The following is a 22,987-nucleotide window of genomic DNA, read 5'->3' as shown; positions in this document are numbered from 1 at the left end:
ACAGCACTGTCCGAGCAGAGTTATCCCCGATACTGGATGCACGCGTTTGAGAGGGCCTAACGGGAGAAAGCTGAGCGCGGAATTGCTTCGATCACGTCCCAGATTTGCAGTCCGTGAAGCAGCTGTGGGCGGAGCCATTTGGTAAGCGCGTTGTTGCGTCCTACTGTAAATCTCCGCGCTTTTTTCTGCTCGAAAGCCGCACTCAAAAAGAGTACCAAGGAACGCGAGGGCTTCTGTACGCAAGCACCTCGGGGGTCCCGGCACTAAATCTCTATTGTATCGCCCAGTCACGTGTAACTCAGCGGCGAGGCTCCGAGCGAGAGCAACTGCGATGGCTCTCAGCAGCTGATCACGTGACGTGGCGTCACGCCTTTTCACAGTTGCGCTCCGGCTGCTCACCCTCGTGGGGCTCGAGGTCATCGCCAAGCGATGAATGACCTTGGGAGACATGGCCTAGCAGAGGTTTCGCTTCAAAACCGTCTATTGTCTCGACATAGCGGCGATCACGTGTCGTCTTGTAGGATGCGCGCCTTTGAGAGGGCCTGACTAGAGAAAGCTGAGCACGGAATTGCCGTGCTTATACGATTATAAGTCGACCAGTTTTATATAAATTTGAGGTGTGAAGTTGGGGGTCCACTTAAAAGCGAAACCGAAACGATACCGCCAGTTACGGTGCGATAAATGAGAAATTGGGAACGTTGGGGCATGGTTACAACATCATGTTTGCGTTCCGGCTCTACTTGCATCATCATCATCATCATCATCATCATCATCATCATGTCTGACTACTTCCAATGCAGGGCAAAGGCCTCTCCCACGTTCCACCAAACAACTCGGTCCGGTGCTCGCTACTGCCACGTTATACCCGCAAACTTCTTAACCTCATCTGTCCATCTAAGTTTCTGTCTCCCCCTCACGCGTTTGCCTTCTCTTGGAATCCAGCCAGTTAGTCTTAATGACCAGCGGTTATCTTGCCGACGCGCTACATGCCGTGCCCATGTCAAGTTCTTCTTGATTTCGACAAAGATGTCCTTAATTAATGCCCATTTGTTCCCTGACCCTCCCTGCTCTCTTCTTGTCCCTTAAGGTTACACTTCTCATTTTCCTTTCCATCGCTCGCTGCGTCATCCTCAATTTAAGTTGAACCCTCTTTGTAAGTCTCCAGGTTTCTGCTCCGTAGGTAAGTACCGGTAAGATGCAGCTGTTATATACCTTCCTCTTGAGGGATAGTGGTAGACTACCATTCATGATTTGGTAATGCTTGCCGAATGAGCCCCATCCCATCCCATCCTTATTCTTCTAGTTATTTCACTCTCATTGTTCGGCTCCGCGGTTACTACCTGTCCTAAGTAGACGTACTCCTTTACAACTTCCACTGTCTCGCCACCTATCGCAAAGCGCTGTTCTCTGCCAAGATTGTTCCATATTACTTTAGTTTTCTGCATATTAATTTTCCGACCTACCATTCTGCTTTCCTTGTCCAGTTCAGTAATCATGAGTTGCATTTCGTCCCCTGAGTTAGTCATCAACGCAATGTCATCGGCGAATCGTAGGTTACTGAGATACTCTCCATTAACTCGTATCCGTAACTCTTCCCAATATAAGGCCCTGAAAACCTCCAGTAAGCACGCGGTGAATAGCATTGGGGAGATCGCGTCTCCCTGCCTTACACCCTTCTTTATTGGGATTTTGGCGCTTTCTTTTTGGAGGACTACGGTGGCTGTGGAGCCGCGGTAGATTTCTTCCAGTATATTTATATATGGTTCGTTGACGCCCTGATTCTGCAGTGCCTGCATGACTGCTGATGTCTCCACCGAATCAAATGCCTTCTCGTAATCTATGAAGGCTATATATAGGGGTTGGTTATATTCCGCGCATTTTTCTATCACCTGAGAGATAGTGTGGTGGCCGCGGCGGCGGCATTTTCGATAGAAGAGAAAATGCTTGAGGCCCGTGTACTTAGATTTAGGTGCACGTTATAGAACCCCAGGTGGTCTAAACCTCGACTACAGCGTCTCTCATAATCGTATCGCGGTTTTGGGACGTTAAACCCCAACAATTATATATATATATATATATATATATATATATATATATATATATATATATATATATATTATATATATATATATATATATATATATAGTGTGATGTGGTATATTATCGAGTGACCTGCACGAAATCCTGCTTGGTCCTTTGGTTGATTGAATTCTAATGTTGTCGTAATTCTATTAGCAGCGATGGCGTAGAGGTAGAGCATCAGCCTGGCATGCAAGAGATCCGTGGTTCGAATCCCGGTACCCGACAATTCCCCATCGGATAAAAAATAAAGAAATCCGCGTGATGATGCAATTTCGCAAAGAGAGGCCTGGGGTGCGGCCAAACCGATGACTTGCCACATATCCCGCATTTTCTAGCGTGTAACCCGCACCCCCAGCAAAAATTCGAGGAAAAAAAAAATCGCCGCGTATTGCCGCGACGCTAGCTTCACTGCATAGCTGCCGAACACTGCCGCGAAGCCACCTTTTCAGATCGGAATTCGCGTTTTAGAGGGCAGCTCTTAGCGCCCGTTCCTGCGTTGAGCGTCGTCGTCGCCGTCGTCGTTGCCGTGGCCGTCGGTGGCGTAACTGATAGACATGAAAAAATAAAATGAGAAAAAAAATACCCATGAACGAATGGCAATTTAGCCCGGGCCCTATGCGTGGTAGTCTAGTATTCTACCACAGAGCCGCCCTAGTGCTTGAGGCTCATTTGCAGAAAGACCCTATACAGGCGTCATGTCGGGCCAGGAATCGCGTTAACCTATGTAATATAGCGTGGCAGAAGAGTAAAATAAGTCATCACACAACGCTAATTGCGCGACGAGTGGGTGGTGTAATGCTACCCCATCCACTGTAAAGTGCTCAGCCATAATTCTTCATCGTCATCAGCCACATGCAGCATCTACAATGTGCACATAATAGATAATACCTTACTGATCTGTAGCGGCTACCGCAGTTATCCGCAGAAAGACGAATAAAGGCGTAGTGGGTGCTGTCCTACTTCACAAAAATTATGATTTATGGCGCAGTCAATACCTTGCGGAAAGCCGAAACTTCAAACGCAGTTGGCCTTGTCCCAACGCGTAGCTTGGCTCAGAATTCGCATTGGCCAATATCGTAATAGACGGCGAATATTTTGTCTTGACTTCCGAGGCGAGCTTGTGATACATTGTTAAAATATTCGAGCGATGCTTTTAGGGGCGAAGCTCCTTAAAGCGGCATCCGTTCGTCCCCGTCGTAGTGCGTAACCAGTCTTAACGCTAGTACCAGATCTTGACCTCCAAGGTGGTGCCGGTGGGAGATATTTCCTGTGCGTTGTTGAACAATAAAAAATTCGCAGCGTGTGCGTTAACTAAAAGCCGAATTCTTCTGTCTCTCATTCCCCATTAGCAGCCATTGGCATGTTCCAGTAGGAAACGTTAGTAGAAGTAGAAGTGTAAGTGTTAGCTAAAAGCCGACTTCTGTCTCTCATTCCCATTAACAGCCATTGTTTACCTCCAAGGTAGTGCCTGGTGAGATTTCTCCTGTGCGTGATTAAACAATGAAAATTTTGTTCAAAACGCCGTTGATTGATGAAATAAACCAACGAAAGACGCCAGATGTTTTCTAAAAGCAAAACGAAAAGACGCCAGATGTTTCTAAAGCAAAACGAAAAGACGCCAGATGTTTCTCCTCTCCTACGATCCCTTCCCCCCCCCCCCCTATCTTGCCTCGCGGCGCAGCGGCGCCGACGCAGGCAGCGTCGCGAGGCAACCGTTCACTGACCACCCCGTATACATAGGCACTAGATTTTGACCTCCAAGGTAGTGCGTGTGTGCGATTTCTCCTGTGCGTGATTAAACAATGAAAATTCACAGCGTACATGTAAAATTAAAGTGAGCTGCAAGTCGTCATAACTCTCATCGAACCTTTAGTATAAACGCGCCCGATCTCACGTCGGTGATGATGTACTGGGCAGAATTCACGGAAGATTCACGGTTTACCGATGAACCTCCGCAGCTTTGCCCACTCATCATCATTCACTCCGTGGATATGCTGCGATTTTTTATTAAGAAAGGACAGAAAAGAGCGTGCCAGGATGGACTCTGACACAAACTATGAGATCAGCGCCCGTCCTGAATGTATAGTTGGGGCCAGTTTTCTTTGTGTCTTTTTTTTTTTTCCTTTTTGCTGTGATATTTTTGGGCACGCGGTTGGCGTACATTCGAGTCGACTTACAATCGTGTAAATACGGCGTTTCGATCATGTCGCAGATTTGCAGGCCGTGAAGCAGCTGTGCGCGGCGCGGTCTTCGAAAGCCGGCTCCCTGTCCGTGCTGTGGACTCTGCTGAGAAAGCGGGCGCTGCTCTGGGGACGCGTCTGGTGGACCGTGCCGTTCTCGTTCGGCATTCCCGTGGCGTGCATGTTGTTGCTCGTGCTGAGCGAGCGATATCTTCTGCCACGGAGGGAGCCAAATGGTGGCGCCTTCATCTACAAGCCAGAGCGCATCTTCGGCGTCTCGTACGGATTCATCGAGAGCGACAATGCGAGGTACAATTTGAAACTCGGCAGTACGTTACACTTCCTGTAACCGTTGAAGGCGAAACCGTGCTGCACACTTGGTAATGCATGATATTATACAATCGGGGACAACATTTCTCGCAAGATATCAAATGGAGCCGTAAGGCACACAAGCTCACAAAAAAGCGAAACAAAGCAACCTGTCGGCATATCTAGAAGTATTACAAAAAAATAAAAAATAAAATAAAAATAAAAGAAACCAGCGCAGCCTGTCAAGATAACAAAATAATAGAGTTCGTAGGCGAGTGACGCATACTATAAGAAGTATAAAAGTAAACAAAAAAGAACTCTTCTCAGAATACATCGGGTGCGTAAATGCAGTATTTGCAAATTATGAAGTAACGCTGTATCAATAAAAACACGTAGTGGAAAAATGACGAAATACAAAAGTGAAAGTGAAAAGAAAAAAGAAAAGTCACATGAACATTCAGTGGTTCACTGCATTTGTAAATCGGTAAGTAGCGTACTTTCAAATGCACTTGTAGATTCTAAAGAAACAATATTTTCAGGTAGTGAATTCCAATCAGAAATGGTTCGTGGAAAAAAAGAGTACTTAAAAAGATTAGTGCGCGTTTGATAAGAAAGTAGATTATGTGCATGTCGATTTCTCGACGTGCGTGACAAAAATGGTTGAATAAATGCACGCGCATTCACATTCAGTCTGTTGTGATAAAGCAAGAATAAAAATTTAAGTCTTGATATTTTCCTGCGCTGCTCTAAGGTTGGAATCTTATTTTCCAGCATTAGAGATGACGGTGAATCTGTTCTCTTATATTTGTTAAATATGAAGCGTACTGCCCTCCTCTGTACCATCTCGAGCCTATGCTTATCTTTTTTGTAGTGGGGATCCCAAACTACGCTCGCGTATTCAACTTTAGGCAAAACATAAGTTTTGTAGGCGAGAAGCGTTGCACCGGGGGGGGGGGGGGGGGGGCGTTTTTCATTTTGTGCCTAAGTAGGCCAAGTTTGCGAGTAGCTGCTGTACAGATGTTTTCGATGTGGGAGGACCATGTGAGTGTGTTGGAGATCGTCAATCCCAAATATTTGTACTCCGTGGCTTCTGCGACGGTGTCATTACTAATTTTATACGTGTATAAGAAATGTTGTCTTTTCTTGCTTACGCGCAGCAGTACAGTTTTTTCGGAATTCAGGGACATTGACCATGTTGTGCACCATTCGTGGATTTTCGCTAGACTAGTGTTTAAAGAAATTTGGTCATTTTGGCATGTTACCTTTTTGAAAATCAAACAATCATCGGCAAGCAGCCTAATTTGGACATCAGGACACACAGCTGCGGTTATACCGTTCACATACACGAGAAAAAGAATTGGTCCCAAGACGCTTCCTTGAGACACACCAGACGTAAGCAAGCGCTTGGATGAGTATCCATCAACATCAACAAACTGAGTTCGGTTGGATAAGTACTGTTTTATCCAATTTATAATAAAAGGTGGTAGGCCAAATCTGTGAAGTTTGTTTAGAAGTTTACTGTGGGATACACGGTCATAAGCTTTGCTAAAATCTGAAAAGATTAAATCCATCTGACCAGCCAAATCGAGCGTTCAAGCGATCTCGTGGATAGTGGTCGTAACCTGTGTGATTGCTGAAAGCTTTTTACGAAATCCATGTTGGTGATCAGATAGCAGCTTATGACTGCTCGCCTCGTTTTTTTTTTCTCTAGCGTCGTGTTTGCACTCTCTTTTTATGAGGATATCGACTTTGCATGCGCATGTAAAGTCGATATCCTCATAAAAAAAGAGTGCAGACATGACGCTAGAGCAAAAAAAAAAAAAAAAAAAACGAGGCGAGCAGTTCATCTTGCTTCACAGTGGTTAAAGCTCAGCTAGCTGCCTCGCGTCTTAATCGGCTGGTGATGCTCCAGCGGCACGCAGGACTTGACTGTAACCTGGCTAGTAGCACAGTGCGTGAAGGCAAAAGGACAAAAAAGTAGTATGAGACGAACATTGCTGTTGGCTTTGTTCATCGCATTGCCCTCTCGTGCGGCCATTGTTACGTAGGCCAGACCGGAAGAAGCATTAAAGACCGGTTGAGGGAACACCGAAATAAAGTGAAAGGTGTGTCAGGTGGCGGTTTTTTAGTACTTCACTGCAAAACGCGTGCATGCTACCCGGCACTAGCGGATACTGCCATCCCTTCAAGAAAAAAATCGGAGCTTGTAAGACTGGTAATAGAGACAGATCGCATCCTTTCTACCGGCAACCACTGTATCAGCAAGGTGTTACTGTCATCGTCCACCAAAGAAATTGAATATTTACGCATGCCCTAGTAGTTAAGGTTGGTTGCCATGTATAAACTGCTGTCCTCAGGTATGACGGATAAGATTGAACGCCCTTTTCCACGTGCTATCAGTTGTAAACGGAAATATCTCACTACTGCATGTGAGTATATATGACCGATCCTGAAAATAAAATTTTCGTTGTTGAAAGTTAGCGCTTGTGTTCGTCTCGTACTTCTTCTTTGTCATTGTTGTCTTCCCGCGCTATGCTACTAGCCAGTTTACGATGAACCAACAAGCCCATATTGGTACCCTTGTTGACTCTAACCTTCTCAGGAAACATTGCCATGGCCGTATAATTTCTTTTTTTTCGGACGACGCAAACGTTTGTTCACAGAAGTACACGGCTGCTACTGCAAACATGCCATAGCAAAACAACAATCACATGATTCTTAGTCCAGAACATCGATGGCGTGCACGGCTTCATTTCAGAGTGCGTATGGAACATTACGCATCTTTAACATGACAGAATGAGACTTACCTCGAGGTACACGTCCTACACGGTGTAATTGCGACTCGGGAAATACGCTTCGCTTTTAGTCGGGCGTCGTTGTCGTCGATCGTCTGCTCTTTACCGTAAACGTGATTGACGAGCCTTACTCCTTTTATCAAGTTCGCTTTTCGGGAGTGCCTGTACAGCTTGAAGACCTTATTGAAGCCGCACTGCAGGCGGTACATTGTGAGGCACCGCAGGTGCACCGCGAGAGCTCTGCACGTGCATGGAAACGACAAGCAGCGCGTTGGAGAGAAGGGAAAACTCGCTTTGTTTGCCCCCAGTTTCTATTTTTATGCCAGAGATGGCGCTGCCTGTCAAGAGCAGCAGCGCGACTAAGCAGCGCTTGTGCGTTTTCGGAAAGGGTGCGGTGCGCACGAATCCCAGCTCTTATACACGTGACCAGTGGCCTCCTTTTCACCGCGCCTCTCCTCCTCGCGCTCAGGGCGGCCTCGCATTGGTCGCCTCCTCTCGCCTCCTCCGCATTTGTCCTTTCGCCGAGCTGCGTTGCGACAACGGCAGAAGTTGGACCAATATAATCTTGGTCGACCTTCGCCTCGAGGTACAGGCCTCACGTGGCGTTGTAATACATGCGGGATCGGCCGACCTTGGACCAAGCGACGATGTCGTTAGATGATTTCATCATGTAACGTTATGTGATTACGTGACAAATTGTTGTAATCTGCGGCGTCATGATGACGTTGCGACGAACCGTTCCCTCTCCACGCGCTGCTCGCTCGGAGATGGGTCAGGTGTGTTCTTGGACCACTACATTCGGCTGCCTTGTTTCGCTCAATATCACCGCACAACGAAGCACATTAAAAATTCAGAGTCGCTTGTGCGTTCGCCTAAGACGACTGGAAGGCGAAAGCCATCTTCTTTTTCTTCTCAGTCTATGTATTATTCCTCCGTCGTAACCTATGGAAACTTTCTGCACCTAACGGGGTTTCGCACTGCCTCCAAGATCGGTGCACTGAAAGGTTTGTACACCTCACCTGATTTTGCACTGCCTCCTTGATCGGCCCACTTTTGACAGAGCGTCTAACGTCCCGTTATGTCGTTTTATTGTAACGTCATGACGACGTCACAAATTTTGGAGATTTATGACGTCATGATGACGTCGTATGACTACTCCATGATCATTTTTCGCGTCACTCGTGTAGACGCCGCCGACGCCGACGGTGAATTTTCGCATAATGAGGCATCAAAGCTTTCGCCTTAATAAGTCGGTTAGAACTCCACCCACAGAACTGTGCCAGACCGCGCTGTGCCAGCCGTACGCTTGTGCGAGAGAGTCGCGCTAGCTGGTTTCCGCTCGTAGCGTAACTATTTGTTTTCTGTGCTTATGTAAGCAGTAAGCATGTCGGGAATTAGAAGGCCGTCGTTTCTGCATAAAATATTGTGTCTGGCTGGGTACTTGCATGTACGTTCAAGTTTCTTTACCGAAACCAGCGACACCAACGTGTATCTGTACGATAAACCATCCTAAATGCTCAAATGCTGTACGTTACTGACATTAGGTAAACGTGCTGTGATGTAGTCATCCATGGTCATCCTTTCTTTTTATTGGAGTATATGGTATACTCATCGTCTCGAATTTGTTTTTCTATACACAACTTTTAAGTACTCAATGCTCGAAATCGTTTACGTTTATTCTGAACACAAGCTGTTACCAGTGCCCAGTTAACTTCTGCGCTACAATATTTTAATAAGAACATGTTGCTCGGCGAGTGGATGAATACTTCACGACATTTTGATTTTAGCGCAGAAAAAAGGACGCATGAGCCCTGAAGGACGACACATGTTCTGACGTCTCTCATGTGTTCGTATTTTTTTAGCGCTAAAATCAAGATGGTCATGAGGCAGTTTTATAGTTGATTTCAACTTAAGAATAAATATAAGCTCCACCTGCAAAAACGGGGTGCACCAGTCCTCCACCTTTGCAAAAGAATGGCTCCAGCTGGTTTGTGTTCGAAGTGCAAGGACTTTCCCTCGGCTACTGTGAATACTGGGTACCTATGGACTAAAATGTTGCTATTGTGCAAGTACTGATTTTAGAACGCCTGATAAAATATGTCGAGACTTTGAACTTTTCCATCTAAAGCAGCGGCACAAACGTATATCTGCACTGCAACTTTCGACGATCCGAAGCCCACAGAAGACGCAGACGTCACGGAAATGAGCTAGCGTAACTGGATAAGGCATCTATGCGCATTATTTTTTTCGTGGGACGACCATGGCTGTGAGCTTATATTTTTATTCTTACCTTGTGAGCGGCGATATGTAGTTGCTATGGCATTAAGGTGTGCACATGGCCTTAAATCAGTTGCTGTAGCTTCACTGCCAGCTCTGCGAATTATAAATGTGCAGCACGTGTGGAAGGAGCAGGAGAAATCAACGTTTCGCCGCAAGGGTGAATCAATCAATGCGATAGCAACAAACTGGAATGTTGTACGAAGGAAGGCCAGCTGCTAACTCTCTTTGATCCGATCTCGCGTAACTCGACGCAACGCTGGTGGAAGGGATACGGCCGCTCGAGGGAGCGAAGTGTACTTCGGGCTGTCTTCTCAACGCAAAGTAAGCAGTGAGAGCACAACACGTACAAGGGTATACGAGCTGTCTACTGATGTCTGACGAGATAGCGCTTGCGCCAGCGCTCTTCTGATCAAAGTTCGCAGTCGCTCCTCTAGCGACGCAGACCACCCCACCCAACCCCCCAACCCATCACCCCGCCGACGCCCCTTCACGCTCCTTCGCCCGACGATATACAGACAGTGCGTTTTCTCTGAGGAGCCATCGGTGGCAGGGCTCGCCTTCGGGACGGTATTATCGCATGCGCCCTTCGTGCGCCGGAGATGGCCGGCTCGTTTCATCCCTGCTTCAGCCACGTTCGTCCCCCAGCGCTGCCGCGCATTTACTCGCGCATAGTACAACGATTCGTAGGGCGATGTTTTCGATTTGGACTTTTATCGGAACGTGCCGGCGACGGTAGAAAACCGCCGAGAGCGTCAATATAATTGCTATCGCAATAAAAAATTCGCGGTATTCAGTGTTTCCAGTGCTACACTCTAAGAAATAAAAAAATAGTACCCTTTATGCTTTTTGTTGAGTCCTGACTTGCAAGTTGCCACGTATATAACTCCCTTCGAAGATACACGTTAGCTCTTTTTTTGGAGGTACTTTCTTCGGATAGTCGTGGGAGGCACAATTCTCTAAAAAGGAGTCAGTGCCTATCTTGAAAGAGTTACATATGTGGCAAGTCAGGAGTCACTAAAAAGAGTAAAATGACTGTTTTTTCCTACAGTTTTACGCGAAAAAATTCGCAATCGGCTGACTATCGAACATTTCTTCAAAACCTGCCGGGCGTTTCCAGGTGGTGCGACGTGCTTATGCAAGTCGAGCAATGCGCATACCACTCAGCCCTATGAGGGCTAATTTCGTAAATAACAGCGTGTCAGTGTGTAACAACGATATCGACGTCCACACTATTTCCACGTTGATATGACTGACACAAACGACATCGTGACATCATATCCTGTTTACGCGATAACGTCATTGTGTCTACTGACTGACTGGCTCGATCTGAAAATCATTTTTCTTTTTGCGCAGCAAGAACTTCGGGGACAATGTGTTGCTGCCGCTGCTTTCCGAACACTCGGTACAAGCTTTCGCACCGACGAGCAAGTTCGTCGAACGAGAGCTGCTTTTCTGGGCCGAGACGGACTTGTACACTTACCTCTACGAGTACAAGTTCGGAATAAGCGTCTTTGAGAACAGGGGGTGAGTCGGGTGACTGTTATATGGCTTAGCCCAAAATTTCCGTGGTGCCTTGAGGCGCGAGAAGTGATTCCGATACGTTTTGATTGAGTAAATGTTTGTTTGTCTGGCGGAATACCTAGCTGCCCTCTCAAAGCAACGTAGGGGTTTTGAGATGCGCCGTTCGTATTCGCTTCCGAATGATTTTCTAAAGTTTACATACTGCAACATGTACACATGGATTGATCAGTGCACGAGCGCTTAGTTGCATCCATGTCAATCAGTATAGTATGCGGCCGTCCAGTCACAGTTGGATCGATTGAACAACAGAGACGGCCTTTCCTGCGTCTGTAGAAGGTAACGAAAATTCTCGCGTACGTTTAGCCAGAACAACTAGCAGTGTGACTAAATAAGAGTATAGTAGTTATGCATGTACTGAAACAATGGTAAAGCTATTTACATAAACCAATGCTTCAGTGTGTACGTGGGTGGTGCTACGGATCTTTTCAACGAAGAGGGAGAGAACCTCCTTTCTGGACTGTGGCATAGGAGTACATAGGCTGACGCAAGCTGACTGTGCTACCTCGGCAGCGCATTTTTTTTTTTTGGGGGGGGGGGGGGGGGGCGTGTATATTTACCACAGCGCAGAGGGGATTATTGCGGCATCCAGGGAGCCACCCTTGCAAAGGTCTCTAGAGTTATTGGTAAGGGTGGAAAGTATGCGGAGTCACCAACTAGGAGTCCCTCAAATTTATGTTGAATAAAATACGTGGATTGTTATGAGTCAACGTTTGGCGAAGTAACCTTGAGTACAAACATTTGAGAAGCGCTATGGAGGCAGAAATGTCTACATCTATGGAAGTGCGCAGCTTGCTGTAAAACTGGACGAATTACCATTACCGGTGGTTAAGAAGCCAAGGGTGTGTCGTCCAGGTTGTACGTTTGGTTCAACGGCCAGTGCCCGCCCAGCGCCGTGATTGGGGTGAACCTGCTTCATACTGCGCTGCTGAGGAACCTAACGGGCAGCAAGAACTCCAGCATGACGCTGGTCAACTGGCCTCCCGTGAGCAGCGACCTGGTAGCGAAGGTGGAGTTCGAAGGGCTCTACGGAAAGCTCGCGCTCAAGGACGGTGAGTAGACGCTGTGTGCCAAAATGGGAACAAAGTGTCAGCTAACGTTGGCGTTTGAAAGAAGGCCTTCCCGTACCTCATATTTGGGTCATTGCTGAAGGGGAGTTGGCGTCAGGATTCGGGAAACATATCGATACTTACCTACAGAATGACTGAAATGGGGACGCCGATTTTGAAATATAAAGTTTTTGTTCCACGATGTGTTGTTGTGTGTTACCAACTAATTCATGGCTCTATTAGGGAGCCATGACTTCTTGTTTCACCACAGCCATAACTTCTTGTTTATAATAGGGAGACCGCGTAGGGTGCCTAAAAAATGCTTTCGACCACTCACGGCTTTGCACTATTGTTGCCAAGCTTGAAGGAAGAGCGGAGCTGGGGGGCGGCCTTCCTTGTTTCTGTTTATTTTTCTCCTTCTTTCTCTCTCTCTGTTTCTTGTATCTCTTTTTTGTATCTGTTTCTTTCTATTTCTTTCTTTCTCGCTGTATCTATTTCTCTCTTTCTCGCACTTTCTATATATGTTCCTCTCTCTTTCCCTCTTTCTATTTATCGCCCCCTCTTTCTTTCTATCTCTTTATTTTTCTCACTGTCTTTCTCTCTATTTTCTATCTCTGTCTTTCTATCTCTTTCACACGTTCGTCTTCGTTTGACCCTCGAACACGGCTGTACAGGGTAGTGGAGCTTGCCCAATTCCTGTGGCGTGTACCCACCTGAGGAGATTTGCACGACAGAGCACAAGTTACCGATAGCATGAACGGCTTCACGGTGAAGAGAACCGAGAGAGCGCGTGCCGGTTCATGATGGTGATAGTTTTTTTTTTTACGACGGGGCACAAGTTACCGACAGCCTAACCAGATACGCTGTTAAAATATGAAACGAAGATAGTCATGTGGGGGCAGGGAATGCCGCTAGCGAAAGCTCCGCGGGCCGTGTGTTTGAGATCCCTGCTTTAGAGGCTAGCAGCTTCGCTCTATAATGGTCTGATGTGAGTAGACTGCGCCTGAAGAAATCGGTCGTGAAGACGTTTAAAGGGACACTAAAGAGAAACGATGAATCGGTTTAGATCGATAAATTGTGCTCTGAAAACTGTAATGTCGTTAATTGCGCCGTCATAGGTTTATTAATAGAGGAGAAAATCAAGTACAAAGTTTCATTTTTTAATTTCGCGCCGAAATCTTCCCTCGTGACGTCACGGATTTCAAAGTGGACTTATCGTATTTTGGCGCCATTGGCTGAACAAAATTACCCCAAACTTGGTATGTTAAGTCTATGGCTTCCTCAGAGGGCAATGTACTTCATTTTTACCGATTAGGGACTACGTAGTCCCTAGTAGGCACCGTCAAAACATGTGACGTCACGGCGAATGGTGCGGGAACTTCAAAGTGGCGTCGCCACCCACAATTTGTTTTTGCGTGTTTTCTCGCTTACTAAGCGTCTTCTCGCAGCAAGCGTGGTGTTTTTGGCATCGTGAAAAGTATACTTTACTAATATGAGAAAAATTGTTTTGCTCTTTAGTGTCCCTTTAACGTTTGACGGACGATAGAATCACACACGAGGCCGCCTCGCAGGCCGCGAGACTCTGGGACACGAGACGGAACTGTTCCCGACACGCAATTTCCTGACGCGCGTGCTGTACGCCTTCTTCCTGTCGCTGGCGATGAGCTTCCACGCGGCGAGCCATGTCTTCGTCCCGATGGTCGAGTCGGCCAGCGGCTTGCGGCACATGCAGATCATGACCGGCATGACGGGCATCATGTACTGGACGGGACACTTTGTCTTCGACATGTTCATGGCCGTCTGCAACAGCATCGTGCTCGTCTTTATCCTGTTCATCACGCACAGCGACATCGCCCCACCTTACCACCGTGAGTTCAGTTCCACGACACGTCACAAGCTTAGAAGCAGCAAGGAGCCTTGGTCAAAGTTCTCTGATGTCAGAATCGAAATTGGAATAATAATATCGTTGTCAAAAATGCGATCACATTACAGGTATTTATTTTACAGAAGGAAGTCCCATAGTCGCCACGACGGTGGTACAGTGGTTGCGGTGCTCGGCTGCTGACCCGAAGATCGCGAGTTAAAGAATTAGAAGCTATATATTATTCTTATGAGTAAACCACCGTTTCACAGTGCCAAAAGCGCCACTGTTCCTACGAGAGGACGCTTGCTACCGAGAAAATGGGCAAAAAGAAAATACATCTGGCGACGTTTTTGTTGCCACGTCAGCTCTGTGACGTCGCAGATTTTGATGACGTCTGCTAGGGTATGCGTAATTCTTCATCGGTAGAAATTAATTAAACTGTGTGCTAAGGAAACCACAGAGCTAACATATCAATATTCAGGAAATTTTACGGGGCCTATGAGGCCAAGATACAAAACAATATTTTAAAATCCGTGACGTCACAGAGCCATTAAGGTGCTCTAGCACTCGAAAAAGAAACTTTGGCTTTCATTTTCGATTGTAATAACTAACCTATGATGGCGAAATTAACGGCAATAGAACTCGTGGAGATTAGTGTATTAGTACAAACTTAACAAGTGTTTTTCTGTAGTGTTATGTTACTGTTAAGGCCCATCTAGTTGATGCGATACTTGCAAATGCGTTCTGCGCAATCCCGCGAGATGGTGGAAGGGTTCTGAAAGGGATAACTTACAACGACCCCTTTGTAGCACGAAGTCCCAAGGAAATCTATAAGGATTTCTCCGAAAGGATTTCACAACTCCTTCCGATATCATAACCCTTCCGCCACCTTGCGGGATTCTGCACAACTCATTTGCAATATTCTGTGGCCACGTGCTTCGAGTTTGTCGTGGTCGCTACTAGTGCGCCCCAGTGCCTGACTTACTGGTGGCGCCATATGTTCTTTTGTTACGTCACTTTTATGTTAATAAAGTTCAGTCTTCGCTCTGGTCACGAGCTGGCTGGTCGTCTCGGATCTCGCTCCTGGCTCGCGCCTCGTTACCTCTTGCGCCCCGACATGGTGTCAGAAGTGGGGTAGCTCGCTTGAGCGATCTTTTCTTTTTCGGCATCCTCGGCTTGGCGGGCTTGTACCCAGGCGTCTTTCAGTGAGAGCTTCGAACTTCGGCAAAGTTGTTCTGAGAGACGGGTATCCCTTAGGCCTACCACAAACCGGTCACGGACGAGTCTCTCTTCGGCAAGTGCAGAGGGGTAATTGCAGCGTTTGACGAGCCGGCATAATTCGGCGTAGTATGCGTCTACACTTTCGCCCGGTAATTGCGTCCGTTTGTGGAAGCGAGACGACTCATATAGTTCGTTGACAGGGTGAACGAAGTGTTCCGTGAAACACGCGACCACAGTGTCATAGGAACGCGCCGATGCTTCGTCGAGAGAAAACGTTTCCAGTAGTGGACGCGCTTCTGGTCCCATGCAGTACAAGAGAGAACGTACTTGCACGTCGGACGCGGCTCGCTGTATTCCTGACACTGCAGCATAATCTTCATAACGCGACTTCCAAGACGGCCAACTTGCTGCGTTGGAGAAGTCGAATGGTTCCGGCTGTCGTAGAGAGACGCTGAGCCATTCTGCAGGAGGCGCCGTTTTGGTTTCGTCCTGGGCCATTTCCGCGTTGCTCCGGAATGCGCAGTAGCCTATCTATGCAGCTATTTCAGCTGCCACCACTTCTGACACATCGTCGCATATCGAGATTGACGCTACTCGGCGTTCCACGGCAAAGCCTCGTGACGCGCCCATCGATAGCCGTCCAGACGCTTGTTCTTTTTGTGGACGCTCACCTCACCCGCGGTCCGAATGCCCGGCACGACACTCACTCTGCAATAATTGTCGTAAACGCGGACATTTCGCAGAAGTTTGCCGCTCACGCAAATCGCAAGGGAAACGAAACAAGCTTGCATCCATCCATCTGCACACCCTCGAGTCGCCAGCAAACGCGAAGTACATCGACGTCACGGTGGACAACTACACGGCTTCGTTCAAAGTGGACTCTGGGGCAGAGGTTTCGGCAGTGCCACATGACTTTCCCAACCTGCCTTCGAAGCTCGATCGCGTTGATAACCAGCTAACTGGCCCAGGGAACCAGCCGCTGCGAGTACTTGGCTCTTACACTGCGCAACTCATCTGGCGAGGCAAGACCAGCGCTCAACGCCTGTACGTCATCCAGTCGCTCACCGTACCGTTACTGGGTTTCCCTGCCTTACAAGCACTACAAGTAGTGAAGTTCCTCGGCGGCGTTGACACTACCGCTGTTCAGACGCCTCAACCAGAGCTTCATGCAAAGTTGTTTTCCGGGCTGGGGACCTTAAAGGAAGAGTACACTATTCGACTGAAGCCGGATGCAGTGCCCTTCTCGCTGAGTGCTCCTCGACGTATTCCGATTCCGTTACAAGGAGAAGTCAAAAGTCAGCTCGATAAGATGGAAGCTGAGGGAGTTATCCGACGCATTGACAAACCTACACCTTGGTGTGCTGGACTAGTGGTAGTCCCCAAGTCCTCGGGCGGCTACAGACTTTGCGTCGACTTGACTCGCCTCAACGAAGTCGTGCTTCGTGAAAGACACATCCTACCCACCGTCGAGCAAGTTCTCGGTCTACTGGGTAACGCAACGGTCTTCTCGAAGTTAGACGCAACGTCCGGCTTTCACCAAGTGAAGTTGGCCGAGGCTTCTCAAGAGCTCACTACATTTGTAACGCCTTTCGGACGTTACTGTTTTTGTCGCCTCCCTTTCGGTATAACTTCCGCCCCTGAGTATTTTCAGAAACAAATGGCAAGGATACTAGACGGGCAGGAAGGGGTTGCGAACATGATCGATGATGTCCTGGTTTTTGGACGGGACAAGAAAGAGCATGATCTCCGCTTGCAACAAGTACTTTCTCGTCTGGAAAAGGCAGGAGTCACACTCAACTCATCAAAGTGCAAGTTCGGCGTCTCGGAGGTCTCTTTCCTAGGTGTCATCGTTTCGGCGGAAGGCATCAGGCCAGATCCCGCTAAGCTCGAGGCTCTACGCTCAATGGAGCCGCCCGAAGATGTCGCAGCTGTACGCCGTCTCCTTGGCATGGTTAACCATCTGGCTCGGTTCCTTCCCCATATTTCGGACGTTACTGCTCCTCTGCGCATCCTCCTGAACAAGAATACAGCTTGGACGTGGCAGCACGATCAGGAAGCCGCCTTCCAAAAGGTCAAAGATCTTCTCACATCCGACCGGTGTATGGCAAAGTATCACCCTGCTTTCCCAACAACCATCTCAACGGATGCCAGTTCTTTCGGTTTAGGCGCAGTGCTGCTACAAATCCAACCTTCAGGGGAGCGCAGACCGGTGGCTTTCGCATCCAGATCCATGACTCCTACGGAGCAACGTTACAGCCAAACCGAGAAGGAAGCCTTGGCTGTAACATGGGCGGTGCAGCGGTTCGACGAGTTTGTACGTGGAATCAAGTTCGAAGTCGAAACTGACCACCAGCCGCTAGTATCACTGTTTGGAAAAATGGAACTGGACATGCTTCCGCCCCGAATCCAAAGGCTTCGCCTGAAACTGATGTGTTACCAGTTTTCCGTGCTTTACGTTCCAGGAAAGCTGCTCGCCACCGCCGACACGCTGTCTCGGGTACCCCCTAAGAAGTCTAGTCCCGTGGACCTTATAGAGCTCTTCGCAGCTGATGCTGTCGCTTGCAGCTCCGAGGTTCTACCGATAAATGTAGACGACTTGAAAAGAGCGCAGAACTCTGATGGCGAGTGCCAGATTCTGGTAACTTATGTCCAACGAGGGTGGCCTCAGAAAAGCAAAATGCCACTTCACCTTACGAGGTATTACTCAGCTGCCAACGAAATCTCAATATGTGATGGCCTTCTACTTAAAGGCACCTGCATTATCGTCCCTCCTGAACTGAGACCGTCTGTGTTGACACTTCTCCATGAGGGGCACCAAGGTATCAATCGCTGCAAGGCTAAGGCCCGTGAGTGCGTATGGTGGCCGGGCATCTCTGCGGACATCACTGCATTAGTCTCCAAGTGCGAACGATGCACCTCAATGCGTGCAAACCCTGCGGAACCTCTCATTCCGACTACCCTACCCGGAACTCCATGGGAAGTCTTGGGCATGGACCTGTGCCATTGCAACGGACAGACTTTCTTAGTGGTCGTGGACTATTACTCGCGATACCCGGAAGTTGTGACGCTCAGACGCACTACGGCGGGAGTGATCAGAGAGATCCTCAAGAGCTTGTTTGCTAGACATGGCATTCCCAGGATCGTCAGATCCGACAATGGACCACCCTTTTCCTCACACGAGATGGCTGCTTTCGCACGGTCCTATGGGTTTCAACTCATAACAAGCAGCCCTCACTACCCTCAGTCAAATGGGGAAGTGGAGAGAATGGTGCAAATAGTCAAGAACTTGTTCTCAAAAGCCACCGACCCCTATCTCGCTCTCCTGGATTATCGAGATACACCCGGCAAGAGCGGATACTCTCCTGCACAACTATTAATGGGAAGGCAGCTGAGGGCAAGGCTACCAAAGACAGAAGAGTTGCTCCAACCAGTGTGGCCGGTGCCAGAGCACGTAGCCGAAAGAGATAAAGCCAACAAAAAGCGTTACGAAAAGGATTTCAATGATCATCATCGCGCTCGACCATTGCCACCCCTAGAACCGGGGAACAGAGTTTGGGTACGCCCAGATGATTTACAGGCAACAGTACTGAGCCAGGCTCAGCGCCCAAGGTCATACGTCGTAGAGACAGACGAAGGTACAGTGCTTCAACGTAATCGCCGTCACCTTGTGCCGTTTGACAGCTCGACTGCCCCGAGTAGGACTGAACACCTTACAGCGCAAGAAAGCGAAACTAGTGTTGTGCCCCCTAGCGGTCCTTCTGCCGAACAGGCCGGTGAGCAACGAGACGCTGACGGTTGTGATCCCGTGGTTCGCACAAGAAGCGGTCGTCGGGTCGTTCCTCCAGACCGTTTGAACTTGTAGTATGTGACCATCACTCTGAAAGGAGGGAGATGTCGTGGTCGCTACTAGTGCGCCCCAGTGCCTGACTTACTGGTGGCGCCATATGTTCTTTTGTTACGTCACTTTTATGTTAATAAAGTTCAGTCTTCGTTCTGGTCACGAGCTGGCTGGTCGTCTCGGATCTCGCTCCTGGCTCGCGCCTCGTTACCTCTTGCGCCCCGACAGAGTTGACTAATTCTCCCTCGCGCTGCTGATAGCTCTGATTAGCTCAGCTAGTAGAGCGACCACCCCACGAATGCACTGGTCCCGGGTTCGATGCCCGCACGAGGACGAAAATTTTTCTTTAACTAAGAAGCTTTCTTTTCTGAGAAATTCGTACGGGTCTCTTTGTGACTTCGTGCTAGAAGTGGGCGGTTGTCGGTACAAACGACTCGCGCAGCTGACTCTGTGGCCTTTCTTGGTGGACGCAGTGGCCATCCTGGCTCTGTTCATTGCAAATTCGTTCGCGAGCCTGCCGCTTGCCTACCTGTTCTCCAAGCTCTTCAGCGAGCCGAGCTTGGCCTTCTCATGTATGGTTCTTGGCCTGTTCCTCGCTGGTGAGTACGTTATCTTCGGGAATTACTGTGTGCAAGGGGTATTTGATGAAGATATCCAACTTTTTCGTTCCATCTTTAAAGGTTCTAGAAGTGCAGATGGCTCCCGAAGGCGCCCCCGAGGTCTGTCGGGCGCTCGTCCAGCGGGCCCGGGCTATCGCAGAGGTTGCCATAGGAGTCCCGGAATAGGGACCCTCCCCGTTTTCTTTAAATTTTAATAAAGGAATGTTTTCATCATCATCATCCAGTCACAGTTATTGATGGACTGGACGTTTAAAGGCGCTATGGAATTACCGTCATCGTAGTGCTGGTGTCCGCGTTCGTGACCTTTCTCAACGCACACTCCACTTCATCTTGTAACGCGCTGTCAGGTATTGACTCGGGCAACAGTAACGAAACACACACAAAGGGTAATACATGCATCACCCTGCGTGTGCATTTCGTCCTTGTGGTACTAGTGGATACCTGCACAGCGCGTTATAAGATGAAACTCATGTCAACGAGCCTCAGTTGCAGCATTATTAACGTACTCGGCGTTCGCCACGCAGGCATAGTTGGTTCCTTAGGCGTGGAGATATTGGACGTGCTCGTTCAAGAAGACCCGTCGGCGGCTGCCACGGCGGTGCTGTTCGTCTGGGGCTACGTGTGCCGTTGGTTCCCGACGTACACTCTGGTGCGGGGCGTCGTGAAGGTCGTCCTGTTGTCCAGGCTGAACGCCATCTGTCTCGCTGGCGGTGAACTGCTCGCCGAGGCGTGCAGCGACGTGCAGTACTCTTGGGATGACAGGATATCGGGCTGCTGCGAAGGTAACACACGTAGCCCCTTATTGAAACGAAATAGGGGATATTTATCGACGGTTCCTTCATTTTGTTAGGCACAACCTACATAAACCAATTGGGGACAATGAAGCTAAGAAACGTATAGGGGATGTTAGTCGTACTCTTTTAAGTGCATTGTAGTAATTGTGGTATAATTTTCGAGAAAGAAAAGTGGACGAAAAGACAACTTGCCGCCGGGAAAGTGTTCTTGGGGTTCTTTAACATGCACCCAAATATAAGTGCACAGGCCTCAAGCATCTTCGCCTCCATCGAAAATGCGGCCGCCTCGGCCGGGAATCGATCACGCGACCTTTGCGTCAGCAGTTGAACACCATAACCACTATAGACCACTGTGGCGGGTTCATGACTAAACCCTTTCAGGTGCAGCTTATACAGAACTATTTGTAAATGCGTAAGGTTTGCAAACATCATTCCTAGGCCCTCGATATAGTACAACACAGTGCAATGTAGTGCAATTTAGCTTTAGGTTATATTCATTTAGAGGAAACAAAAATTCTGCTTTTGAGGGGGCTGGCGGACAGCGGCCCGCCGAACGACTCGTCGAACATGGTGGTGGCTACTGCAAAGTGGTCATATGCAGCCATTCACAGCTAAATGAAGTTAAATGAAGACGAATTTATTACAGAGGAGGGTCAGGCTCATCCAAATCACAATGTATCTTGCTCTCTCTTTAGCTACTTGTCGACAGAACTGTACGAAGCAGTGCTGGGCGGTATCGAAGATACATGTATTTTGGATACTATCTTAGATACTCTTTGGGTATCTTGTATCTGTATCGCGATACGTCTCGCAAGACGAGTATCAGTAACTGTATTTCCGACTCATGCAATTACGTATCGTGTGTCTTAAGATACAAGATGCTGGTATCGGAACACCACCGTGCGAAACAATGATCGCTGGCTGAACTACGCTTCTCAAGCTGGTTGTGGTAGCAGAGTCCACCGGTGAGGGCAGCCGATAAGGTGTGCGCGCCTCTTTTGATGGAACAGAGCAACATGACAGCGCTCGCGCAGACTCGACAGAAACAAGCGCGCGAACGTCTATACCCAGCCCACGTGCCTTTTGTTTTGTAGATTTTTCTTTAGATGTGTCAGTGCCATGACACTTACCCTTAGCCACTGTCAAGCGCCGCGTACCACAATGCGTGCGTTGATTATCGCGCAAATTCTGATGCCGCTCTCCTGCGTGGTGCTTCGTCACTAAATCTGAAGCATGAGGTTGCTTTGCGTCTCGCGGCTTTTACACATCAGCGATTTGAATGATCTTACGGATGTAAGTTTGACTTACATGCGATTCACTTATGCGCAAATAAGATTCTAACTATAGCACTACCGGTACCGATGGAAGATCTGATAGAGCAAGCGTTTACCTAACAGAATATATCTTGGCGTACCGTATCTTTTTCTTCCTGCTATCTTTATTCAAATAGTTTTTGAAATCAGAATTTGATTGTTAGCACAAACGCTTTCTTAGTTGTCCTACTCTCGCATCCCGTACATTACCTATAGGGCTCTTAACAGTTTTTTTTCCTACCTGGTCACTGGAATTTGTCTTTTGTAACGGGCTGCCAAAATAAGCCCTCTGCTGTATTCCTTATTTTTAACCGTCGGCTTTATTTCTGCTACTGTTTGCACATTTACCTGTCACTTGAGTTTGCTGTTCTGCCAAGGCGATTTTGAAAACAAATATGTAGTTATGGGGGCGTGCATGGAGTATACTGTACATTCTGCTTACTGCTCAGTAAAATAGCGAAATTGAGCTCGCATTATAATGATTGAAATAACTGGGAGCCACCATAGATATGTTAGGAAGCGGGATCCAAAAAACATTGTTATACCAAGCGATCCATTTTTCTCATGAGCGTCCCAAGGGGCCGTTTCATACAATCTTCCATAGGCATTGAATTTTTTATTGTCTTGCCTTAAAAGGTAAGTTGACGATACTTTATGCCTAATTGTCATAGCTATTAGGGGTGTCGCCTGTACCGCGTTTCTATGCTTATTTACTAAGAATACTTGATACGGAATGGCTTTTCAATTTTGCTGTATTTCTTTTTCTGTTTTAGGACTCCCTAATATTTTTTTTTTTTTACTATTACTTATCGCCATCTAATCGGAGCTGTAGGTGGCAATAGCGTGGATAGCGGCGGTGTCCTGCGAGGACTTGTGCAACTATATTACCACGCGCTCTTTCTTTATTTTGGTGTGATCGAGTTTAAACCGCAAAAAACTGTTAGGACCACTCGACGCAAGCCGCGTCGCAGTGTTTCGGAATCTTCGCGATTATTTCAGATTTTTCTGTCATGATTACGCGGCGCAAGTCCCGGCCGTGGCGACCGCATTTCGACGGAGGCGGA

At 47.9% G+C, this 22,987-nt stretch overlaps 1 protein-coding gene across 1 annotated transcript in view; it reads left to right on the top strand.

Annotated features, from left to right (window-relative positions):
* LOC119405573 (ATP-binding cassette sub-family A member 7) overlaps positions 1 to 22,987 on the top strand; it is a 67,514-nt gene that overhangs the window by 33,863 nt on the left and 10,664 nt on the right. The window contains exons 13-18 of the mRNA XM_049419446.1: positions 4,295 to 4,571; positions 11,000 to 11,170; positions 12,080 to 12,276; positions 13,845 to 14,141; positions 19,670 to 19,795; positions 20,341 to 20,598. Of these exons, the coding sequence (XP_049275403.1) occupies positions 4,295 to 4,571; positions 11,000 to 11,170; positions 12,080 to 12,276; positions 13,845 to 14,141; positions 19,670 to 19,795; positions 20,341 to 20,598 (1,326 nt within the window). The remainder of the gene's footprint in view (positions 1 to 4,294; positions 4,572 to 10,999; positions 11,171 to 12,079; positions 12,277 to 13,844; positions 14,142 to 19,669; positions 19,796 to 20,340; positions 20,599 to 22,987) is intronic.

This window comes from Rhipicephalus sanguineus, chromosome 9 (assembly GCF_013339695.2).
Source record: "Rhipicephalus sanguineus isolate Rsan-2018 chromosome 9, BIME_Rsan_1.4, whole genome shotgun sequence".
Taxonomy (NCBI): domain Eukaryota; kingdom Metazoa; phylum Arthropoda; class Arachnida; order Ixodida; family Ixodidae; genus Rhipicephalus; species Rhipicephalus sanguineus.
Note: the sequence above shows the minus strand (reverse complement) of the source record. Positions and strands in the feature narration are given on the sequence as shown.